Source organism: Vipera ursinii (assembly GCF_947247035.1).
Source record: "Vipera ursinii genome assembly, chromosome: 15".
Classification (NCBI taxonomy): domain Eukaryota; kingdom Metazoa; phylum Chordata; class Lepidosauria; order Squamata; family Viperidae; genus Vipera; species Vipera ursinii.
In genome coordinates, this window is record NC_139528.1 from 5786985 (window position 1) to 5813395 (window position 26411).

At 48.0% G+C, this 26411-nt stretch overlaps 2 protein-coding genes across 6 annotated transcripts in view; both read left to right on the forward strand.

Annotated features, from left to right (window-relative positions):
• Positions 1-3046, forward strand: part of MAP4K2 (mitogen-activated protein kinase kinase kinase kinase 2) — a 48814-nt gene extending 45768 nt beyond the window's left edge. For both annotated transcript variants that reach the window (XM_083374187.1, XM_083374186.1), the window contains one exon: positions 76-3046. In XM_083374187.1, coding sequence (XP_083230313.1) covers positions 76-163 — 88 coding nt within the window. In that variant the 3' untranslated portion in view covers positions 164-3046. The remainder of the gene's footprint in view (positions 1-75) is intronic.
• Positions 3047-4964: 1918 nt separating this feature from the next.
• On the forward strand, positions 4965-23720 carry SF1 (splicing factor 1). 4 transcript variants are annotated; one of them, XM_083374374.1, is made up of 13 exons: positions 4965-5481; positions 8231-8359; positions 12824-12899; positions 15450-15602; positions 16268-16357; positions 17700-17883; positions 18933-19048; positions 19142-19249; positions 20507-20687; positions 20922-21198; positions 21418-21474; positions 21606-21768; positions 22226-23720. In XM_083374374.1, the coding sequence occupies exons 1-13, from the start codon at positions 5031-5033 to the stop codon at positions 22479-22481; spliced, it is 2241 nt and encodes a 746-aa protein (XP_083230500.1). In that variant the 5' UTR covers positions 4965-5030; the 3' UTR covers positions 22482-23720. The 4 variants fall into 4 exon arrangements, with proteins under 4 accessions (XP_083230500.1, XP_083230499.1, XP_083230501.1 ...); XM_083374373.1 differs by having other exon boundaries at positions 21606-21764; XM_083374375.1 differs by having other exon boundaries at positions 21423-21474; positions 21606-21764.
• The last annotated feature ends 2691 nt before the right edge of the window (positions 23721-26411 follow it).

Genomic DNA, 26411 nt, shown 5'->3' on the forward strand with positions numbered 1-26411 from the left:
CTTAAAACTGCACAAGGTTAAAAAACACTGCTTTCCTTTGCTTATCGTCCTTCCCACTTCTTCCCTTCTTTGCAGGGACATCATCCTGGAGAGCACCCCAACCAACAACCCCATGGCGCACAGCAACCTGTACATCCTGACCGGTCACGAAAGCAGCTATTAACCTCCGCCCGGTTGCCGCTCAAGATGCCCTGTGGCTTGGAGCAGATCCTTCCTGGAGCTGGTTGCCAATGGCGGCCACTACCCTGGCATAGGAGATGCTCTGGGAGGGCGTTGACAAGAGGAGCTTGGGGTCCTCTGTTCCTGGACCGAACTGCTGCTTGGGCTCCAGAGATTGTCTTGGCGCCGAGTTCGAGTCTTCCTGAGGTTTGGTTGGGGCCCGGTGGAGAAGAACGGCTCCCCACATGCTCAGCGTGTCCTGAGATGATTCTGCAATAATTTCAACCGCCTGGCAGTCGGGAGAACTCGCGCCCGGTCCCGGCTGACACCTTGTGCCTGCTTGAATGCTTATTCGATTTTTTTTCCCTCCCCCTAGCTCCTCCTCCTCCTCCTCCTCCTCCTCCTCCTCCTCCTCCTCTTCCTCCTCCTCTTCTTCTTTTAAAATGCTTAGAAGTCGCCCTCTGCGACGGCGGGTGGGCGCCGCGTCTTGGCATGGCTGACCGAGTGAAGACAATCGTTTGCCACGGGTATCTTCCTTCCTAAACTTCAGCTTTTTTTTCAGGGCACTTTGCAGCTCTGGCCTGTTATTGTGGAATCAAGGGAGGAGAGAGAAAAATGTTTATTTGAGAGCCAGTCGACTGGAGAAACTAGGGCCAGGCAAAACAGGGTGACTGTTACTGGAACGACTGTGATGTAGTTTGGTTCTGCGTGTATGTTTTTTGCGTGCGGGAAGCGAAGAACAGTCGTGGTTTTCTGGGGTTTTCCACCCCACCCCCCTTTCGAAGGGCTAAAGGAGATGCTAGGTGAGCAGTTCAAATCTGGAAAGCAGATCTACGTTTCTACGGATGCCAGCTCCCAGAATTCCCAGGGGGTGACAGGCCGTAGCTATGGCCATTTATTGCTAAAAAAAGAATTGATCCACAAACCTCGAGTCACGGATGGCTGCTGTGGAAGAGTTCAATTTTCAGAACCCGGATGTAGGGCGGGGACACCTTTTCCAGAGAGGTGGACTTTGATTCCCAGAATTCCCTAGCCATCCTGACTTGTTGCTGAGAATTCGGATTTCAAGCCCCAGAATTCCCCAGCCACTGTATTCAGAATTCAGATTATTGTGGGGTGTGTGTGTGTCTAAGTACAAAATTAACACGTAGTTGAAAATGTGGCCTTCTGGGTACAGCAGTCCTTGACTTACAGCTATGATCGAGACCAAAATTATAGTCACAAGCCATTGCGATTATAAGTCAAGACACCCACCTGTAATTTTCTGGCCTGTTTCGCTGCAATTATTAAGCAAACCCAGTCATTTGAAGAGATATTTTTTGACCGAAATTAGCAAAAAATGCCAGAAACTAGCAAAAAAAACCCAACAGCTTGCAAATCACGGTCACATAACCATGAAACGCTGCGATAAATCTGACTAGGTAAGAACACCTTGACCCTTTGCAATTGGCTGGGGATGTTTTATGTAAAATTGACCTTTTTCCGTGGCCACTATAACTTCAGTTACGTGGCTGTCTTAAGTTCAAACGGTTCTACGAGTCGTTCTGTGGCTGTTGTAACTTCAAATGTTGTTAAATGACCCGTTGTTACCTGTATTGGGAAAACTCAAATTCCCAGCATTCTATCCTGTTGTTCCCGTTTGGCTAGGTTGCTGGGCTTTGTAGTTTAGAATTATTTAGTTGAGAGGTTTCCCATTCCTGGGTTAAGAAACTTCAAACAGAGTTAGGATCAACCCTTCTTCCAGACTGCGGTTCCCAAAGCTCTAGAGCAAGGGTCTTCAAACATAGCCCTTTTATGTCTTGTGGACTTCAACTCCCAGAATTTCTCAGCCAGGCACACTGACTGAGGAATTCTGGGAGTTGAAGTCCACAGGTCATAAAAGGGCCAAGTTTGAAAACCCCTGCTCTAGAGCAAGGGTCTTCAGACATAGCCCTTTTATGACTTCTGGACTTCAACTCCCAGAATTCCTCAGCCAGGTACACGAGCCTGGCTGAGCAGTTCTGGGAGTTGAAGTCCACAAGTCATAAAATGGCCAAGTTTGAAGACCCCTGCTCTAGAATTGAACGCAACCATCAACAATGCAGTTGTTCCGATCTGGGACCAAAGCACTAAATGCATGCATCTGTTTGGTTTGTAAAGAGAAAAAAAAACAACAACCCCCAAATATTAGATATAGCCCACACTGAATGTGTACATCCCACCTCTTTAAAAATAGCAGTAGTGGGAAGGACCGCTTGTGGGGGAAAATGTGGCACATGGAGAAAATATTTTTTTTCCTGGAAAACCTTTTCCACTGGTGCCAAGTACTACATAAATCATTTGCCCACTGCTTTCCGAAACCGTTTCTTCCAAGACACGGGTGTCAAACTTGCCACGTCACATGACTATCGCAACTCTTTTTGCGTTGCCGGCAGTTGGGATCAAAAGGGCTACTTCAAAAGGTTGACATTTCTATGACAAAACGTCCACACATCTTACAGCTGCCAAGGTTGAGAAACATGTATCAAAACCGAGGTCGCTAAGAAGTGGCAGTTATTCTTTGCAAACTCCAAAGCCCAGAAGAAACTCTTTGAATGTCAGAATCTCAATCTTGGCTTGTTAGACAGTAACCACAATCCTCTTAAACTACGATGCTATGGCTTTTCCTTCCCAGAGAATGCTGCTCTTCCCCCACCCCCCATCCCCCTTTCTCCCTGTGTTTTTTTAACTGCTAAAGCTGGAATGTTGTTGTCCTGAGAAAACCAAACTTGAAAAAAAAAGAAAGAGAGAGAGAAGAAAATATAGCTATTTAACATAGAGAAGGATATTAAATTGTGATATTTTACTCCCCGGTGGATGGCTTTGATTTTTGTTAAAAAATTAAAAATAAAAGTAGAGGATTCTTGCAGATGGAGATTTGGGGTAATTACTTGTTGAAATGCAAGGGATTTTCTTGTGTTCTGTTTTGGATATAATTTTGTCAAATTATGACGACAATTGAGCCCAAACTTGCTGTTGCTAAGCAAGCACAGTTATTGTGCATTTTGCCTCATTTTATGACCTTTCTTGCCACAGCTGCTAAGTGGATCACTGCAGTTCTTAAGTTAGCAGTACAGTGGCTAAGTGGATCTGGCTTCCTCATTGACTTTGCTCTTGAAAGCCCTCATTTTTACAAGATGGGCATTGAAGTCTTTGCACAGTGGGGCTAAAGCACAGCAGAATCCAAATCACTTTTGCATAGAACATCAGCAACTTTATCCAATTGATGTAGCCTAAAATTTTCTAATATATGATTTAGATACAATTTTTATATTTCACCTATATAAAGTATAAGCCAATCCCTCTTCCAAATAGGTGCAGTTACCCCTCCATTTATCTTTTATATGGTACAGTTTTGGTCAGCCCATGTAAAAAAGATGTGGAGACTCTAGAAAGAGTGCAGAGAAGAAGAGCAACAAAGCTGATTAGGGGGCTGGAGGCTAAAACGTTGCTGGAATTGAATATGTTGAGTTTAATGAAAAGAAGGATTAGGGGTGACATGATAGCAGTATCTCAGGGGTTGCCACAAAGAAGAGGGAGTCAAGCTATTCTCCAAAGCACCTGAAAGCAGGACAGGAAGCAACGGATGGAAACTAATCAAGGAGAGAAGCAACCTGGAACTAAGGAGAAATTTTCTGACAGTGAGAACAATTAACCAGTGGAACAACCTGCCTCCAGAAGCTGTGAGTGCTCCAACACCGGAAGTCTTTAAGAAGAGACTGGACAGCCATTTATCCGAAATGGTATAGGGTTTCCTGCCTGAGCAGGGGGTTGGACTAGATGACCTCCAAGGTCCCTTCCATCATCATCATCATCAGTGCTGGACTGGGGAATTATTCTGTATTCCAGTCAACATTCCTAATTCTGATTTTTTAAAAAATGTTTTAGACCAGTCTTTCTCAGCAGGACTAACTGGTTAAAAAGGGAAATTAAGCAAAAAATCGTGGAAAAAGGCAAATACAATCCACTTGACAGGAAAAATATACAGAGACCTATAGGGATTTATTTGGAGCAAAATTCTACTTGAAAGAGAATGTACGTATTATGTTATATGCAGAACTCAAGTTGAAAAGCTTGAGAAACTTTGTTCTTTTACCAATTTAATTGCTTCACTGGTAGAATAAAGTGGTATTCAAATAAGAGATTGGGCCAGTGGGTTAGTTCACTTTTTAAATAAGATAACAGCAGCTCAGGGCATTTGACATCATCTCCCAGAATCCTTTGTTACTCAGACTGGTCTCCCATCAACCTCATTTAACTTGGGAAACTCGCCACCTCACCAATCAAACTTGAGCTTTTAGAATCTGAGCCAATCAAAGGTTTTCTTGCACTTGCCACACCCCGCTCTCCTTTCTAATCCTCCGGCCAATAGGAGTAAACCTAACTTACGTCATATCTCTCGCAGGCCGTGTGCAGCAAGCGTCCTCCAGGAGAAAGCAAAGGTTCTCGAGGGCGCAGGCTCAGGCGTTTGACAAATCAGATTCCCGTGTTCAGGTCCTGGAGGCCGCCCACCCCCTTGCCTTTCCCTCATCCCGCCCTCCGAGATCCGGAGCCAATGTGCAACGGCGAAGCCGCGCTTTCCTTCTAGGTGACAAAGATTCCATCCAATGGATTTTCACCCCGCCTCCATCTCTCTTCCACGCCAATCTCTTCCCGGCGCTCGAATCTCTTCCAATCGGCGTACGAGGCCGAGGACGCGACGTAACTTCCACCCAACAGGACGCCGAGCAGGCGCGTGAGGGATTAGCCCGGCGACCAATCGGCGCCGGCCGCCTTTGTGAGGGAAAGCGGTGGCGTGGAAGGTTCGCGAAGCCGCCGACGCCATCGCGCCCCTCCGTCTCGGCTCTCCGCCTATGGCGACCGGGGCCAACGCGACGCCGCTGGGGAAACTCCATCCGCCCCCACCGCCGGGCAAGGCCGGCTATCCGCTCCCTCCTCCCGGATTAGTGATGCAAGGCCCGCCGCCTCCGCCGCCGCCCCCGGGCCCCGCGCAGGCCCAGCCGCAGCCGGCCATCCCCAGCCTCATGGCCGCCGGATTTCCCTTCGCCGCGCTGCCGCCGCCGCCGCCCCCGCCGCCGCCGCCCCCGCCGCCCCAGCAGCCGCAGCCGCCCCCGCAGCAGCCTCAGCCGCCGCCGCCGCCGCCCCCGCAGGCCCAGCAGCCGCAGCCGGCCCAGTACGGCCAGTACCGCTTCCCCTCGCCCCCGCCCCCCCAGCAGCAGCCGCCCATGGGCCACGAGCAGCCGCCGCAGCACCTCCACCTTCTCCAGCAGGACGAGGGCGGCCAGGCCGGGGCCGGCAACTCAGGCAAGTGGGGGAGGAGGGGGGTCCCGGGGGGGGTCGGGTCCGCTGATCGCATCCTTCGGGGCATTTCCCCCTTTCTCAGGCTCGCTAGCCTACGACGGTCGGGTGGCCTAGTGGTCTCCCCTGCAGGCCCCAAAGCTCTCCTTTTTATTTATTGTTCATCCTTCTGAGCCACTGAGGGCGGTTTGGGACTTCTGTGCAGACTGAAAGGTGAAGGTGAGGCCCTTCCTATTTGCCTCCTAGACCAGTGTCTCAACCCTGGCAACTTTTAAGGTGCGTGGACTACAACTCCCAGCATTCCCCAGCCTGCAGGGTTTAAGATGCGTGGAGCACAACGCCCAGCATTCCCCAGCCAGCATGGTTTAAGATGCGTGGACTACAACTCCCAGCATTCCCCAGCCAGCATGGTTTAAGATGCGTGGACTACAACGCCCAGCATTCCCCAGCCAGCATGTTTTAAGATGCGTGGAGCACAATGCCCAGCATTCCCCAGCCAGTATGGTTTGAGATGCGTGGACTACAACTCCCAGCATTCCCCAGCCTGCAGGGTTTAAGATGCGTGGAGCACAACGCCCAGCATTCCCCAGCCAGCATGGTTTAAGATGTGTGGACTACAACGCCCAGCATTCCCCAGCCAGTATGGTTTGAGATGCGTGGACTACAACTCCCAGCATTCCCCAGCCTGCAGGGTTTAAGATGTGTGGAGCACAACGCCCAGCATTCCCCAGCCAGCATGGTTTAAGATGCGTGGACTACAACGCCCAGCATTCCCCAGCCAGCATGTTTTAAGATGCGTGGAGCACAATGCCCAGCATTCCCCAGCCAGCATGGTTTAAGATGCGTGGACTACAACTCCCAGCATTCCCCAGCCAGCATGGTTTAAGATGCGTGGAGCACAACTCCCAGCATTCCCCAGCCAGCATGGTTTAAGATGTGTGGACTACAACTCCCAGCATTCCCCAGTCAGCATGCCAATTTTGAGACTACAACTCCCAGCATTCCCTAGCCATCTTTAAGCTGCCAAGGTTGAGAAACTGCACTAGCCAGACTTGCTTCTCTTCCGTTTTCATTTTTCCCATAACCAGTATGTTACCAACATGCTACGTGTAAATTTCCATTTCTTCTTTAAACGTGGCCATCGCTAAAATATACTCCCTCTATAGGCTCTCTGTAGGATTTTGTTTTGTTTTGTGAGAAGGGTGACAACAGGATTGCGAACTGCATTCTAGGATTTGAAAATATTACCATTTCTTTAACTGTCAAATTTTGAAACTGCTCATTTCCCTTGCGGACCATGAATGGTGTACAATATTAAAATACTAAAATAGCATTTAAAGTTTTAAAAGATCTGATGAGAGTACAGTGTGGTCTATACACAAAGTTGAATTACACTTACACTTTTATACTGGCACTTAGGCAAGCCATTTGCAATAGGGCCTGTCAAGTTTGTTTAGTTATAAGACTAGTTCCCCCCCCCCTGTGGTATAGCCCATACAATTTGTGATTGTTTACTATATTGAGCAAGTCCAGGAAGGTTAATTTTGTCTCCCAAGTTAACATGGCCTGTGATAAAAAATGTTTGGGTATATAATATCATAAACTGTTTTGTGCCAACTTTACATTTTCATGTGTGTGTTATATAAGGAATTGTATGGAACCCTCTAGTGCAGGGTTGGCAAACTGCCAGCCCACAGGCCAGATGTGTCACACCAAAACCACGCCCACCCCATTGCCGGCAATGGGTAAAAAGTGATACGTCGCAACACATCACGTGATGTCACAAGTTTGACACCCGTGATCTAGTGCTTCCTTATATCCAAAGAGTTTATTATTATGTCATAGCTGATAACTGAGTTAATTTTACATGACATCGCTAATATGATTATAATAGGTTTTCCTTAACCGTTAATTCAGTGAAGTATCTATCACCTTAGTATTGTTTTGAATTTCATTAAGTCTTTAAAATAAAGTAATAATAATCTTTATTGATTAGCCCATGGGCCATCACCAGTATAATTCTATTAACTTTTGCATTAGACAGGCATTACCGAGAGGAAAACATTCGTTAGGATATAGTATAAAAAGAAAAAAACTAAGAATTCTGTTTTTTAATTACTGTAATATACCACCGTTAAATCATTAAAAACAGTACAGCAATATTTCTCAAACTTGGAAATGGCTGGAATTTTAAGTTTTGTATCTGGTTCTTGCCTTCCTGTTCCAACAGTAAGATTTATTCACGTCACACACATCTGAATTTTTATCAAATGCTACAAAAAGATTTGTGCTGGACATATACGTCTAAAAGAAAAAAAAAACACCCAACTTTGGAGAAATAAAAAGACGGGCACAATCTGTTGCCCATATCCCCAGTCAGAGCCTGCTTATAACGGTTTGGGGCAAGAAATGCAAAATATGAAAAGTGTATGTACGCAGAGCCAAAGTTAGCCATATTTCCAACCACAGCACACCGCCCTGGGACGCCTGGTCCTATAAATCAGTGTTTTTCAACCTTTTTTGGGCAAAGGCACACTTGTTTCATGAAAAAAAATCACGAGGCACTCCGCCATTAGAAAATGTTAAAAAATTTAACTCTGTGCCTATATTGACTATATATAAAGTCATTCTCTTGAATAGGAATCAAATAAACACAAAGAAAGCATTTTATAATTACTTTTCAATTTTTCCCACGGCACACCAGGCAACATCTCATGGTTGAAAAACACTGCTATAAATAGCATTTTGCTTGCAGATTACCCTAATAAAAAGAGGAAGAGGAGTCGATGGAATCAAGACACCATGGAGCAGAAGACCATCATCCCCGGCATGCCCACAGTCATCCCTCCTGGCCTGACCCGTGAGCAAGAAAGGGCTTACATAGGTAAATGCTTGTTCTAGTTTTTGCTCTTCACATCCAGGAGCAATTTCCAGTTCACTCTCGTTTGTCAGAGGCATTTTCAGTGTGTGTTTCTGAGCGCGTTCTGGCAGCCTTCGTCTTCCTTATTTAAATAAACAAGCCTGTCTCCGCTTAGAGTGACTTGTGCTCCATCCCAGCTCCCTGTCCCGTTTAATTGAACCAGTGTCCTCCACAGGCATGGTAGAAGTGGCACAGTCGGGTCGAGACGATGGGGAATTAAAACTTGCTGACTTCCACTTGATTGGCAAACTGAACGGCCGGGTCTCTGTTCTCTTCACAGACTCCTTGCTAGCGGAGAACACTTAAAACAGAGTCCCTTTTCAGGCTGTTTTGTTTGAAAGCAAGTACCTCTTTCACAGTGAAACGTAGCAAACTAACCTTGACTCCCCTTTCATTTTCTCTTGTGTTGTGGTGACCGTTTTTCAAATCTAAAATTGAGTATCCAGAGTGGTGAAGACCAATGAGAGGAAAGTCTTCTAACTTCTGTTTTTTGTGTGTGTTTTTTTTTTACATCCTCAAATACTTCAGAGCGGGCTCTATTACCATAGGTTAGCTTGGAGCTCTGAAGTCAAATGTACCTAGTTGCTGGGAAAGGGATACTGCTCGTTTCAATGAAAATTACGATGTTGGATCTGTTAATTGTGGAACTGGGAGTGGTAACTGTCGTCGTACAAAGGAGCGAAAACTATTTTGTGTTAGGAAACATGATTATGTATATATGTCAGTGTTGATCAATGCCGGGACTGAAATCAAACAGGGTTTTTCTAATGTTGGTTACTATATGCAATCCTTGCCTTTATATAAAACAGGTTTTTTTCATAACTTATCAGCTGTTTATAAACTCTATTCCTTGCCTTTTGGGTTGCACAGCAATTTTAAACTCCTTCCTTTTGCATAATTTACTGAGAATTTTGAAATAAAATAATCAGCTATCCATAGCACTACTGAAGGCTGCTCGGAAATTTGTTTGTCAGACTGTCATCCATGATCGCTGAGTCTCTGCATCAAGACAATTAAAAAATGTGTCATTTGTTGCTGGTTTGAAATTTTTTTTTTACTATTTCTGCACTGCAGTTGAAAAAGGGGCCTTTTTTTCCTTTTCATTTCTGAAGCTGACTTTTGGTTTATTTCAATGGGCTCAACTCTATTCGGCTTAATGAAGATGCACAGTGTAAACTAGTTCTCCTGCAGAAAATAAATGAAACCGATTCAGTAGACTTACTTTATGCAAACGAACAGTCAAGCATTCTCTGGTGTTTGAGTCATTGGATTTAGAAATGTAAAAAAATTTTTTTTTGTAAAATTCAGTTCAGTGTGTGAATGGATAGAATTGGATCAGAATTCTCAGTCTGTGCGGAGATGGAGTACTACCCTTCTTTGTTTACTGGAGTGTTCAAGATGGGCTTTGCAGTCCACAGTTCACTCAGTAAAGATTATTAATGGGAGGGTGGGGTGTGGCTCTCACTAGCCCTACCAAGCAAAGGTCCATGCACAGCCACAAGAATTCAGGGGCATATCTGTAAGAGGCTCCTGATACATGAAACTGCGTACAACTGGATAATTTATCATTTGGCACTATTAATAGCAGATATGAAATATCACCTCGATTTAATAGTGCAAAATTCCTCTGAAGAGGAGAGTTAGTTTTGAAAAATCCGAGACTCCTCTGAAGGAAAAAGCTTAAAATGTTTGAGATTAAAACATTTGGAAATAGTGCAAAATACAAACTTTTTGGAGTTCTCTGTGTTCTTATAATGGGTGAAAGGAAACGGAACCACTTGTATCTTGGAACAGAATCTGAAACGGAGCCAAAGCAACTTTGCAGGTTCTGAAACAGGAAAGTTTGGCCTCTGAATTGCAGGCTCTATTTCGATTCTTGGAAATGAATTCTGTTTTCACTTCAGCCCATTCTGAGCTGCTTCACCTTGAGACAAATTACCTAAAATATCCTTTCCGCCTGCCAATAAATTAAATGCTTGATCTTACCCCTTCTCTCTCTAATATAGTCGCACTTATTCTTACATTTAACAATAAATGAAAGGTGGTTTTTTTTACTTGATAAAATGTGCACATGCCTAAAAATTAACACGTAATTCTAGACCCATGTCCTTTTATTGCCAGTATTTCTATTTGAGCATGAAAATAAAAGTTGATTTGGAATGACAGGTCAGTTCCAAATTATTTGCTGTGTGGTTTTATAGACACTTAATTTTCTGATTAGTAAAAAAAAATCGACGCCTTCTGTATAGGTTTTGTTTTATGAAAATCAGAAACTAATGAGTTTTCTTGGTGTTGCATCTTTCTGTTTTGAAAGGTACTCTGCTAGCTCTGAAAATAAGTGAAAGATAATGAAAGGCAAGCAAAATAGCCAGTAAAGGAAAAAGAACGAAAAATGTCGATAGACCCACGGTTGCTTTTGTTAATATATTCCTAAAAGGTTACAAGTGTTCTACTCTTGTATTCCTGGATCTCTAACCTAGGTTTGGAAATGGGATCCCTTGATGCCTACTAGGCTTTCTGTCTTGCCTGATTTAACTTTAAAAAAAATTAAATTAAAAAGTGCGTGCAGGAAAGATTTACATACCGCAGAACACTTGCCTCAAGCATGATTTTTACTTGGGCCCCACTTAGCCCGGTTCCTCGTGTAAGTGTGCTCATCTGCTCAGAAGGAAGCAAAGGGAATTTAAAACGGCAGTCCCCAACCTTTCCAGCTCCATTGGGGGGGGGAATGGCTTTACATGAGTGTCCACTGCTTATGCAAATGGATCTTCGCATACTTGCCCCTGGCTGCATACCAGGGGTTGGAGACCTGGGAGAGTGGAAAAGTAGTGGGACTTACCTTGCTAGCTTCCTGCCTGGTAAATGGGTACTTTCTGATTGGCTGTATCCCCCATGGCACCCATTTTATGAATACCTAAAACCCATTTCAAATGTGCCCACCAGCCCAGTGACACATTGGAGAACTCTTTGGCCTTCTGAGAGCCAGGGATGTTTTCCCAGTTTTGATCCCTCAAGGGAAAAAAAAATGACTTGACTTACAACTCTAATGGAGCCTGCCCATGACGGTCATAAGTCGTGACTGTCCTAAAACAGGTCGCCATGTGACCCGATCCATTTTTACGATCCATTTTTCTTGCAGCAGCTGTAAAGTGACTGCCACAGCCGTTAAGCAAACTGATGGTTTACTGTGGGCCATTTTTGCCCAAAGCCAGAAGTAAACTCCAGTTTTTGGCAAAAACCCAAATTGCATGCTGGAGAAGTAGGTAATGTGTAGACCATGGCAAGAATCATTATCCCTGGTGAGTGGATTTTTCAAGACACGGTTATCTCCCTCTTCCATGTTCTTCTGCACGTGTGACAATGGGTGTACCTTTGCTTTGTGGTGCTTTAGCTTCTGGCCTCCAAATTAAATCCACGGGTAAACGCCAGCAGGGCTGACCAAAAGCCACTTTACACCAAGGAATTTAAGGACTGTGGCTCTGTCTTGATGCCCTTCATTAGTTGAGGTCATATTAGCTCCCTTGCACTCTGATCAAAATGTTATATTACCGATCTAAAAAAAACCCAGTAACTTAATATCTGACATTTATTAGTCCTGCCTTTAGGTATTCGGTGTCTCTGTGCAGAATTGGATAACCAGCAAATGAAAGCATGTTAAGATTTGGCATAACCGTGTATTTCAGTGTTTAGTTTGATACAGGCGTAAGATCAATTAATCATAAGCGCTCAGTGTTTAGCATTTATGCGTTAGGACAGGAGTCCCCAATCCCTGGTCCGTGGACTGGCACCGGGGCGTGGCAGCAATCGGGCTGCGCAAAGAAATTAAGCCCACCTGTGGGATGCAGGCAGCCTTCAAAACCACGCACCCTCTGGTCCACGGAAAAACCTTTATCCATGGAACTGGTCCCTGGTGCCCCAAAAGGTTGGGGCCCCCTCAGTTAGGAGAAACAAGACCTGTAATCCATAACACCCAAAATGTGATTCTGGTATGAATTGTAACTGTAATATGCATAAGACACTTGAGGCTGATCTGATGTAAAAAAGTAAGAATTAATGATATTCTTAATTCCTATGGAAATCTGTCAGCAAGTGACAGCAAGTTAAGATGGCTATTTTTCAGTGGCTTAGATGTCAGACTCAATCAAAAACTTCCTTTTTTAAAAAAAATCTTGAATGAATGTCTTGCTTTCTGATGAATAATTGTTTTTTTAAGACTTGCTTAGAAAAAAAAAGGGCCGTTTCTGGATTCCTGATAAACTTATTTGGCTGACATAACATTGTAAGGTATCCTCATTCTTATGTGATGTTATCAGTCATCCCTTGCAAAATCTCCAGTTCTTCATGCTTTGATGTTGAGATTTCAGATGTTTTTTGGTAACATTGTCTTTTTTTCCATCCTTTTTTCTTTCCTAACCTGGTTTCTTCCAGTGCAACTGCAGATAGAAGACCTGACTCGTAAACTGCGCACAGGAGACCTGGGCATCCCCCCTAACCCTGAGGACAGGTTGGGAAAACAGTTTTAACCAGCTGACAGTAACGCTTTTTACCTTTTTCAATAAATTTTTGGTGGCGTCATAATGTCAATTCAATGAAATTTCTTCCTAATGAAAATGCCTTCAGTGATCTGACTTTGACAGATGGTAGTAGCCAAGATCTGACTGATAGGGGAGATGTGAAACCAGATCAGAAAGAGATCGGGTTTCACCTTTGATGTGGGGTTTATAAAGCCTGCGTAGGCTGTCTTAACCTGACCTGGGGGGGGGGGGGAGAAATGCATGGTGGCCAACTCATTTTTAACATGTGTAGTGCTGGTCCTGGCCGAGTCCAGAGGTCTTTCTCACAGGATCACGCTGAGGAATTCTCAGCCCAATTGCTGACTCAGAGCAGTCTGGGAACTTTCTGACCGCTGATTTGGCAGTATTTTGCAGTGGTGGCTGAAGGGTGCGCACTAATCAGTTTCTTTGGTAACAGCTACTACATAGCAGTGGCCAGTATCTTGCAACCAGGAGCCCAAGCACTCTGTACCTACAAGTGCACAGAATTGGACACCTGTGGTCTTGTTGGGATCAAGGGTCATCCCTAAATAAACAAATAAATAATAACACGCACATGGTTTGATTTTTTAAAAAAAATTGGCTTATAAAAATTAATTTATTGGAACTTGTAAGCCGGGAGTTGTATTTTAGCACATTACACAAGTGGCAAGCTAGTTCTTGCTGTTAAAAATGGGAATATGTAAGAAAGCCTTTCCTTAAATTTAGCCCAACCGAAATGGCAATTTGGAGGTATAAATAAAAGTGAGGCTGCTAAAGCTTTTGGACGCCTTGCAAGAGAGTTTTAAATGCTAACTCTTGAGATACTATATTGCCTGTTACAGCTGAGGAATGCTTTTTTGGCTTGCTTTTTAATTCACAAAATGGGATTTAGATTAAACGTAATAGGTAAATTTCACGGTGGGGATAGATTGATGTTCTCTTAATGTTTATAAGAATGAAATGGGGTGGTTGGTTTTAATTTAACAGGTGAATGAGAAAGTTAATACAAAACACGGGGTTATTGTTACTCTTTTACGTATATATAAGTCTTGTCGAATAATGTTTCTTTGGATGAGACCATACTGGTTAAAACATTTGATACCTTTTTTTCATTTATTAAAAATGAATTTGTTTTTATGTACTTGCAAAAGGGCAGCTGTTATTATTGGAAATGTGAAAATATTAGGTATATAATAAGCTTGAAACTCGTAAAGTTTAATCAATTTATTCATGTCTGCATGTGTCTTTTAAAATTATCAAATTAGTGAATGGGATTTTTAAAAAACTGGCTAGCAACTGCGGATGAGGGAAAATGCTCGCATTTCGGTTTGGTTAGGCCAATTTGGGTCCTAATAATGGAGGTGTAATTTAGACATGATCACTCCTTACCAAATCTGACATTCTTATTTCATATTCTTGTGTTGATGATTCACTTCAGGCTGAGAAGACATGGGGATCACCTGGCTGTAATCAATCATTTAACCATTTAGAAAGAGAGATTGTCTTAACTAAAATCACAGGGTTTAGATTCTCATTATTCGAAGGATGTATTTTTTTTTAACGTAACAATGACCAACATCTCTTCCCTTCTTGCAGCTGATTTCTAAATTTTTATTGCAATATGTTTTGGGGAGGGGGGGGGAAAGATCCATAATCTTAACCAGAATTCTAGAGGTGTGGTTTTAAAAATACAAACCATAAGCCCAACTGTGGTAAAACTTAAGTTAATTTGATTTTTAACTGCAACTTTTTCCTTTGTTAAAATAACCTCTGCTCTCTGGGTGCCTGAACCCTAGTGGTTTTAAAGGCCCAGAATATGGCACGCGAAGAGTACATTTGCTCCATTTGTACCTTCACCACTTTCTGACTCTTAAACACCAACACACAGCTTCATTTGGTCTTGATGCAGCAGCAGAGTGAAGCAGGACAGAAACTTTAACCCTTTCAAACGGTGCCAGTTGAATAGGCTTAAATCTATATTGCCAACAAGAATTTGATAGAAGCCTAACCTGTCTTTGTTACTTCCTTGATGTTTTGTTTTTTTTTTAAAAAAAAAGTCCAAAGTTAACCTGAATAATTCTTCGTTGGTTTATCTCCTGCGGCAGGGTCCTTTATAATGTATGGCTCGTTGGGAATAATGAAGTTGGAAAGTTTGTTCTCTGTGTGAATCAACTTTCTCCATCTTCCCTGCCCCCTCCCCTTTTTTAATAGGCACGCTCATGGCAGAGCGATTGTCATGGCTATGTCTGACCCTGTTTTCCTTCCTTCTCCCCAGTAAACCCCACCCCCCAACCTCCCACTCCCACCCCAGATTTTTTCCTTCTGGCAGTGGCTTGCCATAACTGCCTTGTCCACGTCACGTTAATGGATTTGAAAATTGACACTTTCCTTTCCGGTGGTCTCTTTAATTTTTTTTTTTGTGTCTTGAGTTGCACTAGAGTTGAGGTGAGCCAGTACTTAATAAGTCGCCTTGACTCTTTAACTCGCGTGAGGAATCACTGGGTATTGTTCCTCCGCAGGTCTCCTTCCCCTGAACCGATTTACAATAGCGAGGGGAAGCGGTTGAACACTCGCGAGTTTCGCACGCGCAAGAAGCTCGAAGAAGAGAGGCACAATCTGATAACGGAGATGGTGGCTCTCAATCCAGACTTCAAGCCGCCGGCTGATTACAAGTACGGTCGGAGGATGGACTCCTTGATTCCGCCGGGGGGCGGGGAAATCAGATAAGAGTCTAAAGGGCTGTTTGGGTGCCCCCTAAGCCACAGTTCGAGTGGCGGCCACAGTTGAGCCCAAAACCTGTGTTGCTAAGTGAGACAAAGCGAGTTTGGTCCCATGTTATGACTTCTTGTCACATCCGGCTTCCCCACTGACTTTGCCTGTCAGAAGCTTGCAAAAAAAAAAAAGGGGGGATCATGTGACCCTGGGACGTTGCAACGGGCATAAGTACATGCCAGTTGCCAAGCATCCAAATTTTACTCACGTGGCTGTGGGGATGCTGCAGCAGTCGTAATTGTGGACACTGGTCACATGTTTCTTTTTTCAGTGCTGTTGTAACTGAATGGTCACTAGACGAACTTGTAAGCCGAGGACCACCTTTATTGCTTTTATTATTTTTGAGGAAGATATGGTCAAAACTTTGAAAAGTTCACTATTTCTAGACCTCAGCCATTTCCTGAAAAGTCACAGCTGGCAACCTAGTTGGCTAATTGTGCCCAAGTGTTTTATTAAGTCAAGTTCTCTCAGCTTGTCTGTCGCAAGAGACACTTGAAGCCAGCGCAGTCTCGTTTTATGGGGGAGGCAACTGTGTGTAAAAATCCTTGTTCTCCTTTCTTTCCAGACCTCCAGCAACTCGAGTGAGTGATAAGGTGATGATTCCACAGGATGAATATCCTGAGATTAACTTTGTTGGGCTTCTGATTGGACCAAGGTATGGAAATGCTTCAGTGATGATTTGGGGTGGGTGGGGTTGAGCGCGATGGCAAAGGCGGAAGAGGCAGATGCACAAGAATGGTGGTGGCAATGCTTTACCTGTGTAATGGGACAAACGTGCTCTTCGATTCTAGATGAAATATGGAAACTATATTTCCCTGATATAGCATGTGTGTTCTTTAATCTAAAGAGAGGCTCCTCTAGAACCCATTGCATCATTCCAATGGGTGGTGCTGTGGTTAGAATGCAGCATTACAGGCTAATTCTGCCAACTGCAGTTCAATTCTCACCGGCCCCTCTATTTGCGCTCAGGCTGAGACACAGCTGTGCTGGGAGTCTTGAGTTGGACGGGGATGAAGCACAGCTGGGACAAAGACAGCGCTGGCAAGAGAAGCGAGTAGGACAGAGGAATGCAATGGGGCGGCTCCATAGGCAAAGGAGAAGGCATTAGGAAGCCAGACCTGGGCTGAATTATAAAAGGGAAGGTGTGGGAGATGCTGGTTGCCGAAGGCAGCCAGCCGTTCGTGTTGAGGATCAAGTTTCTGTGGACTGTGTTTGTTTTGCCTTGGACATTTGACTCAGGTCTGTGAATAATAAAAGGGGTTGGTTTTTTCCTGCGTTCCTGCCTGCTTATTGGAAGAGGGGTTTCTCCTTGCGAGCATAACAAGGACGCACGTAGGCTGGGACAGAACACTCCACGGAATTGGTCCCTGTTGCCCAAAAGGTGGGGGACCCCTGAGATGCTAGACGATGCAGGTGGAAGCTAAGCCGTATAAATAAACAGTGATATAGTCATCAGCTGGGCTAAGAGGGCTTGGCTTAAGGCGGGCGTATGGGGCAATTTGCATAAAAACCGGACAGGTGGTCCTCGACTTGCGACGGAGCCCAATGTTTCTGTCGCTAAGTGAAATACTTCTTATTTATTTATTTGTTTACATGGAGCAAAACTCTTAAGTGAGTTTTGCTCCATTTTGCCACCTTCCTGGCCACAGTGCTGAAGCGAATCCCTGCAGTGGTGAAGTGAGTCACGCGGCTGTTCGGCCAATCTTGTCAGAGGGTCACCAAAGGGGATCGCCGAGATCGGTCAAATAGGGACCCCAATTGTTGGGGGCAAATATACCCACTCTGTAAACTACTTAAGAGAGGGCTGTAAAGTGCCGTGAAGCGGTATGTAAGTCTTACTGCCACTCCTTTATATAGCGAAACCCTTCAGGTTTATCATTCTCGTGGCAGTCTTGACCTCGTTTCCCAGATTTGAGGCGGCTACTGGTGGAAACACTTTCTCTGTGATAGTCCAGCGTTGGCCGCCTGCTGTAACCTCTCAATCCCTTCCTCGTCAGGGGCAACACGCTGAAAAACATTGAGAAGGAGTGCAATGCCAAGATCATGATCAGGGGGAAAGGATCCGTGAAAGAAGGAAAGGTCGGACGGAAAGATGGTCAGATGCTGCCCGGGGAAGACGAGCCGCTGCACGCTTTGGTCACCGCCAACACGATGGAGAACGTGAAGAAAGCTGTGGAGCAGGTAGGCTGTGTGGGCTCCTGGCCTTGGGCAGCAAAGCGGAAATACCGCCCTGTTGACGTCCAAACTACCAGAACAAAACATTGTAAGCAGGAGATAAAATTGCAGCTTTGGTGGTGCATTATATTTAAAGAATGAACTGGGCCATGTACCAGTCAGAGAAAGCACACATGGAAGAACTGGGATAAAGGATCGTTTGCCGAGCCCCCCCCCCCCCCATTTTTTTGCATCTGAGGCCGGTGGTGCTGCAGTGGCCGTAACTCCAGGCTGTGGCCCTAAATCCCTTTGCTCGGCACCGCCGTAATTTTGCACCGTTGCTGAAGGAACAGCCCTGAGTCGAGGGCTACCGTGTTTTCTTCCTGAAATGACGTAGCTAGAAATTATTGTGGAACTGAAGATCTCCTTGCAGTTGTGTGGGATTGTACACTTCTCAACGTTCATACCGTTTCCAGGGAATGCTTCCCCTAAGTGCTTGTTTAGTACTTGCTCATCCTGCAGGATAGTTACACAGTTGGACTGCATGCCCTCCATGCCGGGATGCCGATGTTCCCAGGCAAAGCCCATCAAAAGAGAGAATCCAAGGTTGGCCACGAAACCAGTAACAGGAGAGGGTGCCAAGGATCCTCCCCAGCGAAATGCGGTTTTCTTCCTAAGCCTGGTCCAATGTTGGTCCCTCCTGTGAAGTTGTTCTGAGGAGGGTCTCTGGTTCGGCAGGAAAGGTGGCCAACCTTGGGGCTTTGCCTGGAACGCCCCTCAAGATTATTTGGCTGCTTTGCTGAACGGAAGCAAAAAAAACCCAATTGGTTTCCTCTTAGGTGGGTCCTTGAGCCGTTCCCCTTTCAAATTGGGAGGGGAGCAGCAAGAGGTTGGGTGGTATAACTCCCGGGACGACCTGAGAACGCACAGCTAGGCTGCGGGCCTCCGAAGGAAGACTCTTGAGGGCGGCTCGGTCCTCTTCCGCAAACGTTTCCCAGCCCTGCCTGTCCCCTGGGCTGGGGGAGGGGGCAGTTGGTGCTCGGGGGAAGGCAGAACCAATCTCTGGTCTCTTCCAGATCAGGAATATTCTGAAGCAGGGCATTGAGACCCCCGAGGACCAGAACGACCTGCGCAAGATGCAGCTGCGGGAGCTGGCCCGCCTCAACGGGACCTTGCGGGAAGACGACAACCGGTAGGGATCGGGATGGCCCGAGCGGGGGATCTCCGTAGGAAGCCTTTTCTCCTTCCTCCCTGACCTCTGGGTTTTTCTCTCCTCTCCCCAAAGGATCCTACGCCCGTGGCAAAACACGGAGACTCGCAGCATCACAAACACCACCGTGTGCACCAAATGTGGAGGGGCTGGCCACATAGCGTCCGACTGCAAATTTGCCCGGTAAGCCTCCGAAGCACTTTCGCCCAAGTTCTCTTGGCCTCCGCTTGTGCTGAATTGCAGCGCCCGTTCTCCCTCCTCGTGGCCGCTGGCAATGATAGAAGGGGCTGCCCACCGACCCCCGGGGGCTGCTCTCTCGGAGGAATCCACTCGAGACCTCTGGGATTTGGGCGCGCGGATTATCCCCTCCTAGGGTGTTGGGGTCTGTCAGCCTTCTGACAGCCAGACAGGAAACAAGCCTAGATGAGCACTATTGTAAGGCTAGAATCAGGGGCAGGCAACCTCGGCTCTTTTATGACCCGTGGACTTCAACTCCCAGAATTCCTGAGCCAGCCACGCTTAGGGAAAAGGGAGAGGTTTCTAAGCTGAGCCATGCTGGCTCAGGAATTCTGGGAGTTGAAGTCCCCGAGTCATAAAAGAGCCAAGGTTGTCTACTCCTGGCCTATACACTAAACCAGGGGTCTTCAAACTTGGCCCTTTTATGACTTGTGGACTTCAACTCCCACAATTCCTGAGCCAGCATGGGGGAACTATGACTCCTTTATGACCCGTGGACTTCAACTCCCAGAATTCCCAAGCCAGCCACGCTGAGGGGAAAGGGAGAGGTTTCCAAGCTGAGCCATGGTGGCTGAGGAATTCTGGGAGTGAAGTCCGCAAGTCATGAAGGGGCCATAGTTCCTCCATGCTGGCTCAGGAATTCTGGGAGTTGAAGTCCACCAGTCATAAAAAGAGCCAAGGTTGCCTACCCCTGGGCTAGATGAGTAGAATCTCGCAAGTCAGAAGGTGCAAGCTGCCCGCTGCTACTTTTCTCCGCCTGATCCATTAGGGACCGTCCCGTCGACCAAACCAGCAAAGGAAACTCCCGGGACATCCTTTTACTTCCAGGTGGTACAGAAGTAGAAAAGCCCATTCCAAACAGCAAAGGAACACTTGTGTCTTTTCCCCTGGTCCCCCTCGCTTTGTTTCGGGAATGGCCTCTCCCAGCCAATGACCTTGGGGTGCTGGATTCGTCTCAGGCTTCCGGTCTTGCATTCCTTTGCCCTCCCCCTGCCTTCCGGGGCCTTCCCCGTCCCCTTTTCGTAGCAAGCCAAGCACGCCAGGTCCTTCCTAAGTTTCTCCCTCTGGCTCTTAAGCCACTGGGGGCTCCTGCCTCTCTTCTCCCGTGGCATCCGAGGCAGCCTCTCTCCCCCCACGCTCATCCCCACAGTTTCGTCCCGCGTTTGTTTGTGTGTGACGTAGAGCGTCCTTTCCTCTGGACAGGCCCGGGGATCCCCAGTCGGCGCAAGATAAAGCCCGCATGGACAAGGAATATTTGTCTCTGATGGCTGAGCTGGGAGAAGCTCCGGTCCCGGCATCTGTGGGCGCCTCTTCCGGACCGTCCAACCCCCCCTTGCCCAGCGGCCCAAGACCTTCAGGGCCAGGAAACAGCCAGCCGCCTCTGGTGAGCGTCCGACATCTTCCGTAGTAGTTGGAAAAATTACGCACGTTTCCGGTCAGGGAAGGGGGCTGTGTGTCCCTTTCCGCACGATGGGGACAGTTTCATCTTTGTACGGCTGCAGTCCCTGTTTGGACAGGACGCCCAGTTGGGTGACGGTCTCCCGCGACCGAACTATGTGGCTCTCCCGGCCTCGCCGAGGGTTGGTCTGAGCCCTTTGCCTCTTCCCCCCCCCCTTAGAGCCGTCTGCCCTGGATGAATTCCAGCCCTTCCGAAAACCGGCCCTTCCACAACATGCACGGGGGTAGCGGGAGCGGCGGCGGCAGCAGCAGCGGTGGAGGACCCACGGGCCCCAGCGGCCCCCACAACTTCCCTCACCCCATGTCGAGCATGGGAGGACACGGGGGTCACCCAATGCAGCACAATCCCAGCGGCCCTCCGCCTTGGATGCAGCCTCACAACCCCCCCATCAACCAGGGACCCCATCCCCACGGGCCCCCCGGTCCCCACCACATGGGTGAGTACAAGCCTGAAATTCCCAAGGGAGGGGGGTGGGCTGGCCTCCTTGGCTTTCTGAGCAGGGCCGGGCCACCACCTTGGTTTCTTTGAGAGGGGGGGGTCCCTCAATTCAAAGCCCCCCCCGATGTTTGTTGGTGGCCGGGTCTGGGAAGTGTGGGGGGGGGTTGCACACTTTCCTCCCGCTGTGGCTAAGGCTGCGGTCTTTCCTTCCCTTAAGATCAGTACCTGGGCAATGCGCCAGTGGGCTCTGGGGCCTATCGCCTCCAAGGAAAAGGTGAGTGGGGGCTCCGTGGGGCGAAGGGTCCTGCAAGGGGGAGGGGGGGTGCAGGTGGCGTGAGCACGGGGGGGGGGGTGTGGCAGGTTGGTTCCCCCGGGTTCTGCTCAATGGGCTCTCTGGCCCTGCAGGTATGATGCTGCCTCCGATGGGTATGATGCCCCCTCCGCCCCCTCCGCCCAGTGGTCAGCCTCCCCCGCCTCCCTCTGGTCCGCTCCCCCCATGGCAGCAGCAGCAGCAGCCGCCACCCCCACCTCCCAGCAGCAGTACTCCCTTGCCATGGCAGCAAAGTGAGTAAGAGCACTTCTTTTAATTTTGCTCCTCCTCGGTGGGCTCCCTCGGCGGGGCGAGCGGGTGGCAAGAAGGGCGGGGGGCGGGGGCCCTTCTAGGGAGGACCCCCTCCCCTTAATTAGCATCCTCGTGCCCACAGAAATCTTGACTCCGTAGGATCTCCGGGGTGCCCTTCCCAGAGCCAAGCAGCCCCCCTCCCTCAGGCAGGGCGAGGCTGGCACCTAGGCTACGTGTTTGTTGGTGGGATTAGGCCCCCTGTCACATCTGGCTAAAAGCTCCACAGTCTTTGGGAGGGTTGGGGGGAAAAAAACCTTTCCAGGCTGGTTCGGTGGATGAAGCCTTTTCCTTCCACTGCAGGGAAGGGGTCGGCCATTTCCCTCCCTAGCGGGATGCCGAATTCCACCCCCCCCCCCCCCCGGATCTGCGCTCCGGGCTGACCTTGGGCTGTTTCCGATTCCAGATACGACGACCACCACCACCACGAGCGCTGGCACCGGGGGCATCCCTCCATGGCAGCAGCAGCAGCAGGGGGCGGGGGCGGCAGCTTCTACGGGGGGCCCTCAGATGCAAGGCAGCCCCTCCATGGTGCCTTTGCCTCCCGGGGTCCAGCCTCCGCTGCCCCCCGGGGCCCCGCCTCCTCCCCCGCCCCCCCCGCCTGGCTCCGGGGGCATGATGTACGCGCCTCCCCCTCCTCCGCCTCCCATGGACCCTTCTAATTTTGTCACCATGATGGGGGTGGGGGTACCGGCTTTGCCGCCCTTCGGCATGCCCCCTGCTCCCCCACCGCCCCCTCCCCAGAACTGAAGAATCATTTTTCTATGACTGTTGGGTGGTTTTTATTTTATTTTTTTCTTTTCCCTCCTCCTTCTCACCGATACAGAGCCAGGAATTGGACTTTTTTTTTGGCAGGGGAGGGGGGTGGGGGGAAGCAGGGATCTGGCGTGAAACATTGAACCACCAGGAAAGTTGTGCGCTTGTGATCTTTTATTCGGAGAGGTGTGTGACTCGGATCTCCCCCTTGGCTCTTTTCAGTAGCCGAGCCTGCTTTTCTGAACCGGACATTGCTGCGCTCTCCTTTCCCCCCCTCCCACCCGCCCCCCACCCCGGGGAGACCGGGAAAGTTTGGAGAAAATCTCCCTGCTGAATGGGTCAGGTGCAGGCAAGGGCGGGGGGGGGGGGTAGCAAGGCCTGGATGTTGTGGCTTTGGGTCTGGAGGAGGAAGGACAGCTTTACAAGTCCCCCTCCGTTTCTGCTTGCCAAATAGATTTTATATATATATATATATATATATATATAAAACTGAGCTGGACTGCCCGGGGGGGGGTCTTTCTCCCCACGCCTCGCTCACTCCAGGCCGCGTCTGCCTTCCTGGGGGGGGCTTTAAAGGCCTCCCCCTCCCCCCCTTTCATGCCTCTCCTGAAGTCCCATCAGCCTGGAAACGTTTCCTTTCCTCTTTTTTTTACACAGCAGAGTTTTGTGGCTGGGGTGACCCGCCCCTCCCTCGATTGAATGGCTTCTGTTGATGTGTGTCTGTGGACGGTCCTGTCTCCTGTAACCATTTTCTTAATTGCCTTTTTTTCCCTCCCTCCCCCCACCCCACCCCCTTTGGTGTAAGAATGAAAACCGATTATAGAAAAGAGGAGGTTCCAATTAAATGCCGCTTTTAAAATAGCCCCGTTGCATTCTCCCTTTCATTTAGAAGGGTTAGGCTTCGGCGGCCGGTCCCTGACGCGCCGGCGGATGGAGGCCGTGGTCCTCGGCGCCCAGCCACATGGGGCCTCCCCATTTCGGGGGCAGTTTGGTAGCAACGTGTCGTCACTGGGGACGGTTCTGGTGAAAATTCACAGGAATTGTCCTGCTGTAACACACGTCTCTCTTAACTTTTTTTTTTCCTGGCAGTTGCCACAAGGGTTTAAGCCGGTTTCCTTTTAAAAATTAAATTTTATCTTCTCGTGTGTTAGGGCCTTTTTTAAAAAAAAAACCACAAAACAATCCCCTTGAATTCTTTCTCATTGACGAGAAGCTTGCCAGAAGCTGGAGCAGATAAATCATCTATTCCTGCGCGGTGAGAGTCGGAAAAAGCGAGAGCATCAAGTGAGCAGGAAACGGTGGCAGCGGTTGGCCTGGTGTGCCGTCAACCGTAGTTTATAAGTCCCCCTCCGCTCATTCGATGCAGTTAAGCGAGCCTGGCCATTACGGGCTTTTGTGTGCCCTGGAAACCGCCGTCACCCCCTGCGGCGGCGGTTTCAGAGAGAGCAGAGCACGGCTCCCCGTGCTGGAATAATATTCGCTTCCGCGTTCTGGTAACGTTTTCAGGAAAGCCCCTTTGCGGGCGACTTTATCCGCCACCTGAATACAAAGACACCCTCGGCAAAGAACAGGCTGTTCCGAGCCTCGGGGAGTTTGCCGTTGTCTCTGCCCCCCCTCCTCGCCTCTTGCAGCATTGGCTCTGCCCAGAAGTGGCATTCAAAACCCAATTTTTTTGGGGGGGGGGAATTCTATTTCAAAGCGGCTGAAATCGAGTGTCCTGCGCCCGGGTTTCAGGGTCCACGGATGGGGGACGATGGGCTCTTTACCGCCTGCTATCCCGAGGATTTGGCTGTCCCTTCTCCACCCCTGCCCAAAAACGAGTGTAAAGCGAGACTCGAGAATTGCAACCGGGCAGCAAAAAGGAAGGAAGCCCGGGGATGTTTGAGCCCCCTAAGAGGCAGGCTTAAAATAAGGAGCTTGGGTGGGGTGGGGGAAATAGGGGTCCTTCCTCCCGTGCCGCCTTCAAGAGCCCTTCAGTTGTTGTTTTTTTTGAGGTCTGCTTCCGTCAAGCAAAGGATGATGGGGGAGGGAGTCGTACTTTCGGAGTCCCTCCTTCGGAGTCTCAGCCTCTCTGGCTTTAAAACGTGAGGACTTTGATTCCCAGAATTCCCCAGCTAGCATATTCTCTCTCTCTCTCTCTCTCTCTCTCTTTCTCTCTCTCTCTCTCTCACACACACACACGACTCCTTCCGCTGATAATGTTAGCTAGTTTGGTAATGAAATGTCCAGGATTCATTCTCTCTCTCTCTCTCTCTCACACACACACACACAACTCCTCCTTCCACTGATAATGTTAGCTAGTTTGGTAATGAAATGTCCAGGATTCATTCTCTCTCTCTCTCTCACACACACACACACACAACTCCTCCTTCCGCTGATAATGTTAGCTAGTTTGGTAATGAAATGTCCAGGACTACCTGAATTCATTCTCTCTCTCTCTCTCTCTCTCTCTCTCTCTCTCTCTCTCTCTCTCTCTCTCCCTCTCTCTCTCTCTCTCTCTCTCTCACACACACACACACACACTTATATTTATAGTTGCTAGGGTTGAGAAACTCTAGATAGAGAAGGGAATAACCATAGCAGAACTTGCTGGCTTTTGTTATATTTTGCACCGGAACACACTGAATTTAAATTGGGGAACAAGCCACAATAGGCTGGTTGACCCTGACGCCGTTTAGTGAAACGGATGAGTCCCATTTAAAAAAAAAATCTTTATTGAAAGGAACTTAAAAGGAGCACCTCCAAACCAGTTGCTCCCAGGAGAAAGTAAACGGTGAATTCATCGTCCGTTTGCAGGCAGAACAAGCCCAAGTTCATTCCAAGCCAGCTAACCGTAGAGACGTCCGTTCCGTGCTTGAACTTGAAAGCGGTTAGCTGGATTTTTCCCCCGCAAGGGTGGCTCTGCCATCCTTGGAGAATCCTACATAGCTTTCCAGCCGATCGGATTTCAACTCCAGTTGCATATTTGACCTTTAGCTAGCAGGCTGGAGAAGGCTGCCTTTGCTCCTTGTCTTGTTCTTTAATAGCTTTGGGTGTCTGAAAAAAGGTTCAAGTTCCCATCTGCCATTCCCGGGCTGGGTGGGGGTCTTGAGCCGCCCCAGGAAATCCACCCTGAGTCTTCGCAGCCACCAGATCCTTCATCTCGAGTTCCAATAGGTCACCCCGTCTTATTTATCATTTTGGAACCTCGGGCTGTTGAAATTCACGGCTCTGGATGCGCTGCTCCATGCTGGCTGGGAAATTCTGGAAGTTGAAGTCCACAGGTCTGAAAAGTCGCCAAGCTTAAGAAAAAACCTGCACAAGGCAGGGCTGCGGCCAATTTTGCACAATAGATCCGATTGGACTGAAATCTCAGATCCTCCCCGTGTTGGATCCGAGAGCCATTCAGGGAATCCTCCTTCGGTCCCCAGGTAGTTTGTCCACATGCGAATAAGAGTAAGGTAATGCTCAGAGGAGGAACAGCTATGACCCGGTGAACTTTACAGGTTGTAAAAAAGACAAGATGGCCACATATCAAAGGCTGTAACCAGGGGTGTTCTTGACTTGATACTTTCCAAGTCCCAGGATTCCTACTCAAAATGGTAGCCAGGCCAGCTAGGGGTTCTGGGAATAGTAGTATAACTACCTAGGGGGGGGGAGGGGGGACATGGTTTCAACCATCGCGAATACATGCCAGTTGTCAAGCAGCCACACGTTTATTATATGACTATAGGGGTGCTGTGATGGCTATAAGTTTGTAACTTTGGTTGTAAGTCAAAGACTACGCAGCGTGAAATATTTGGGGGATAAGTTAAAATCCGGTGACTTTACGGATACATCCACCTCAGATATTCAAA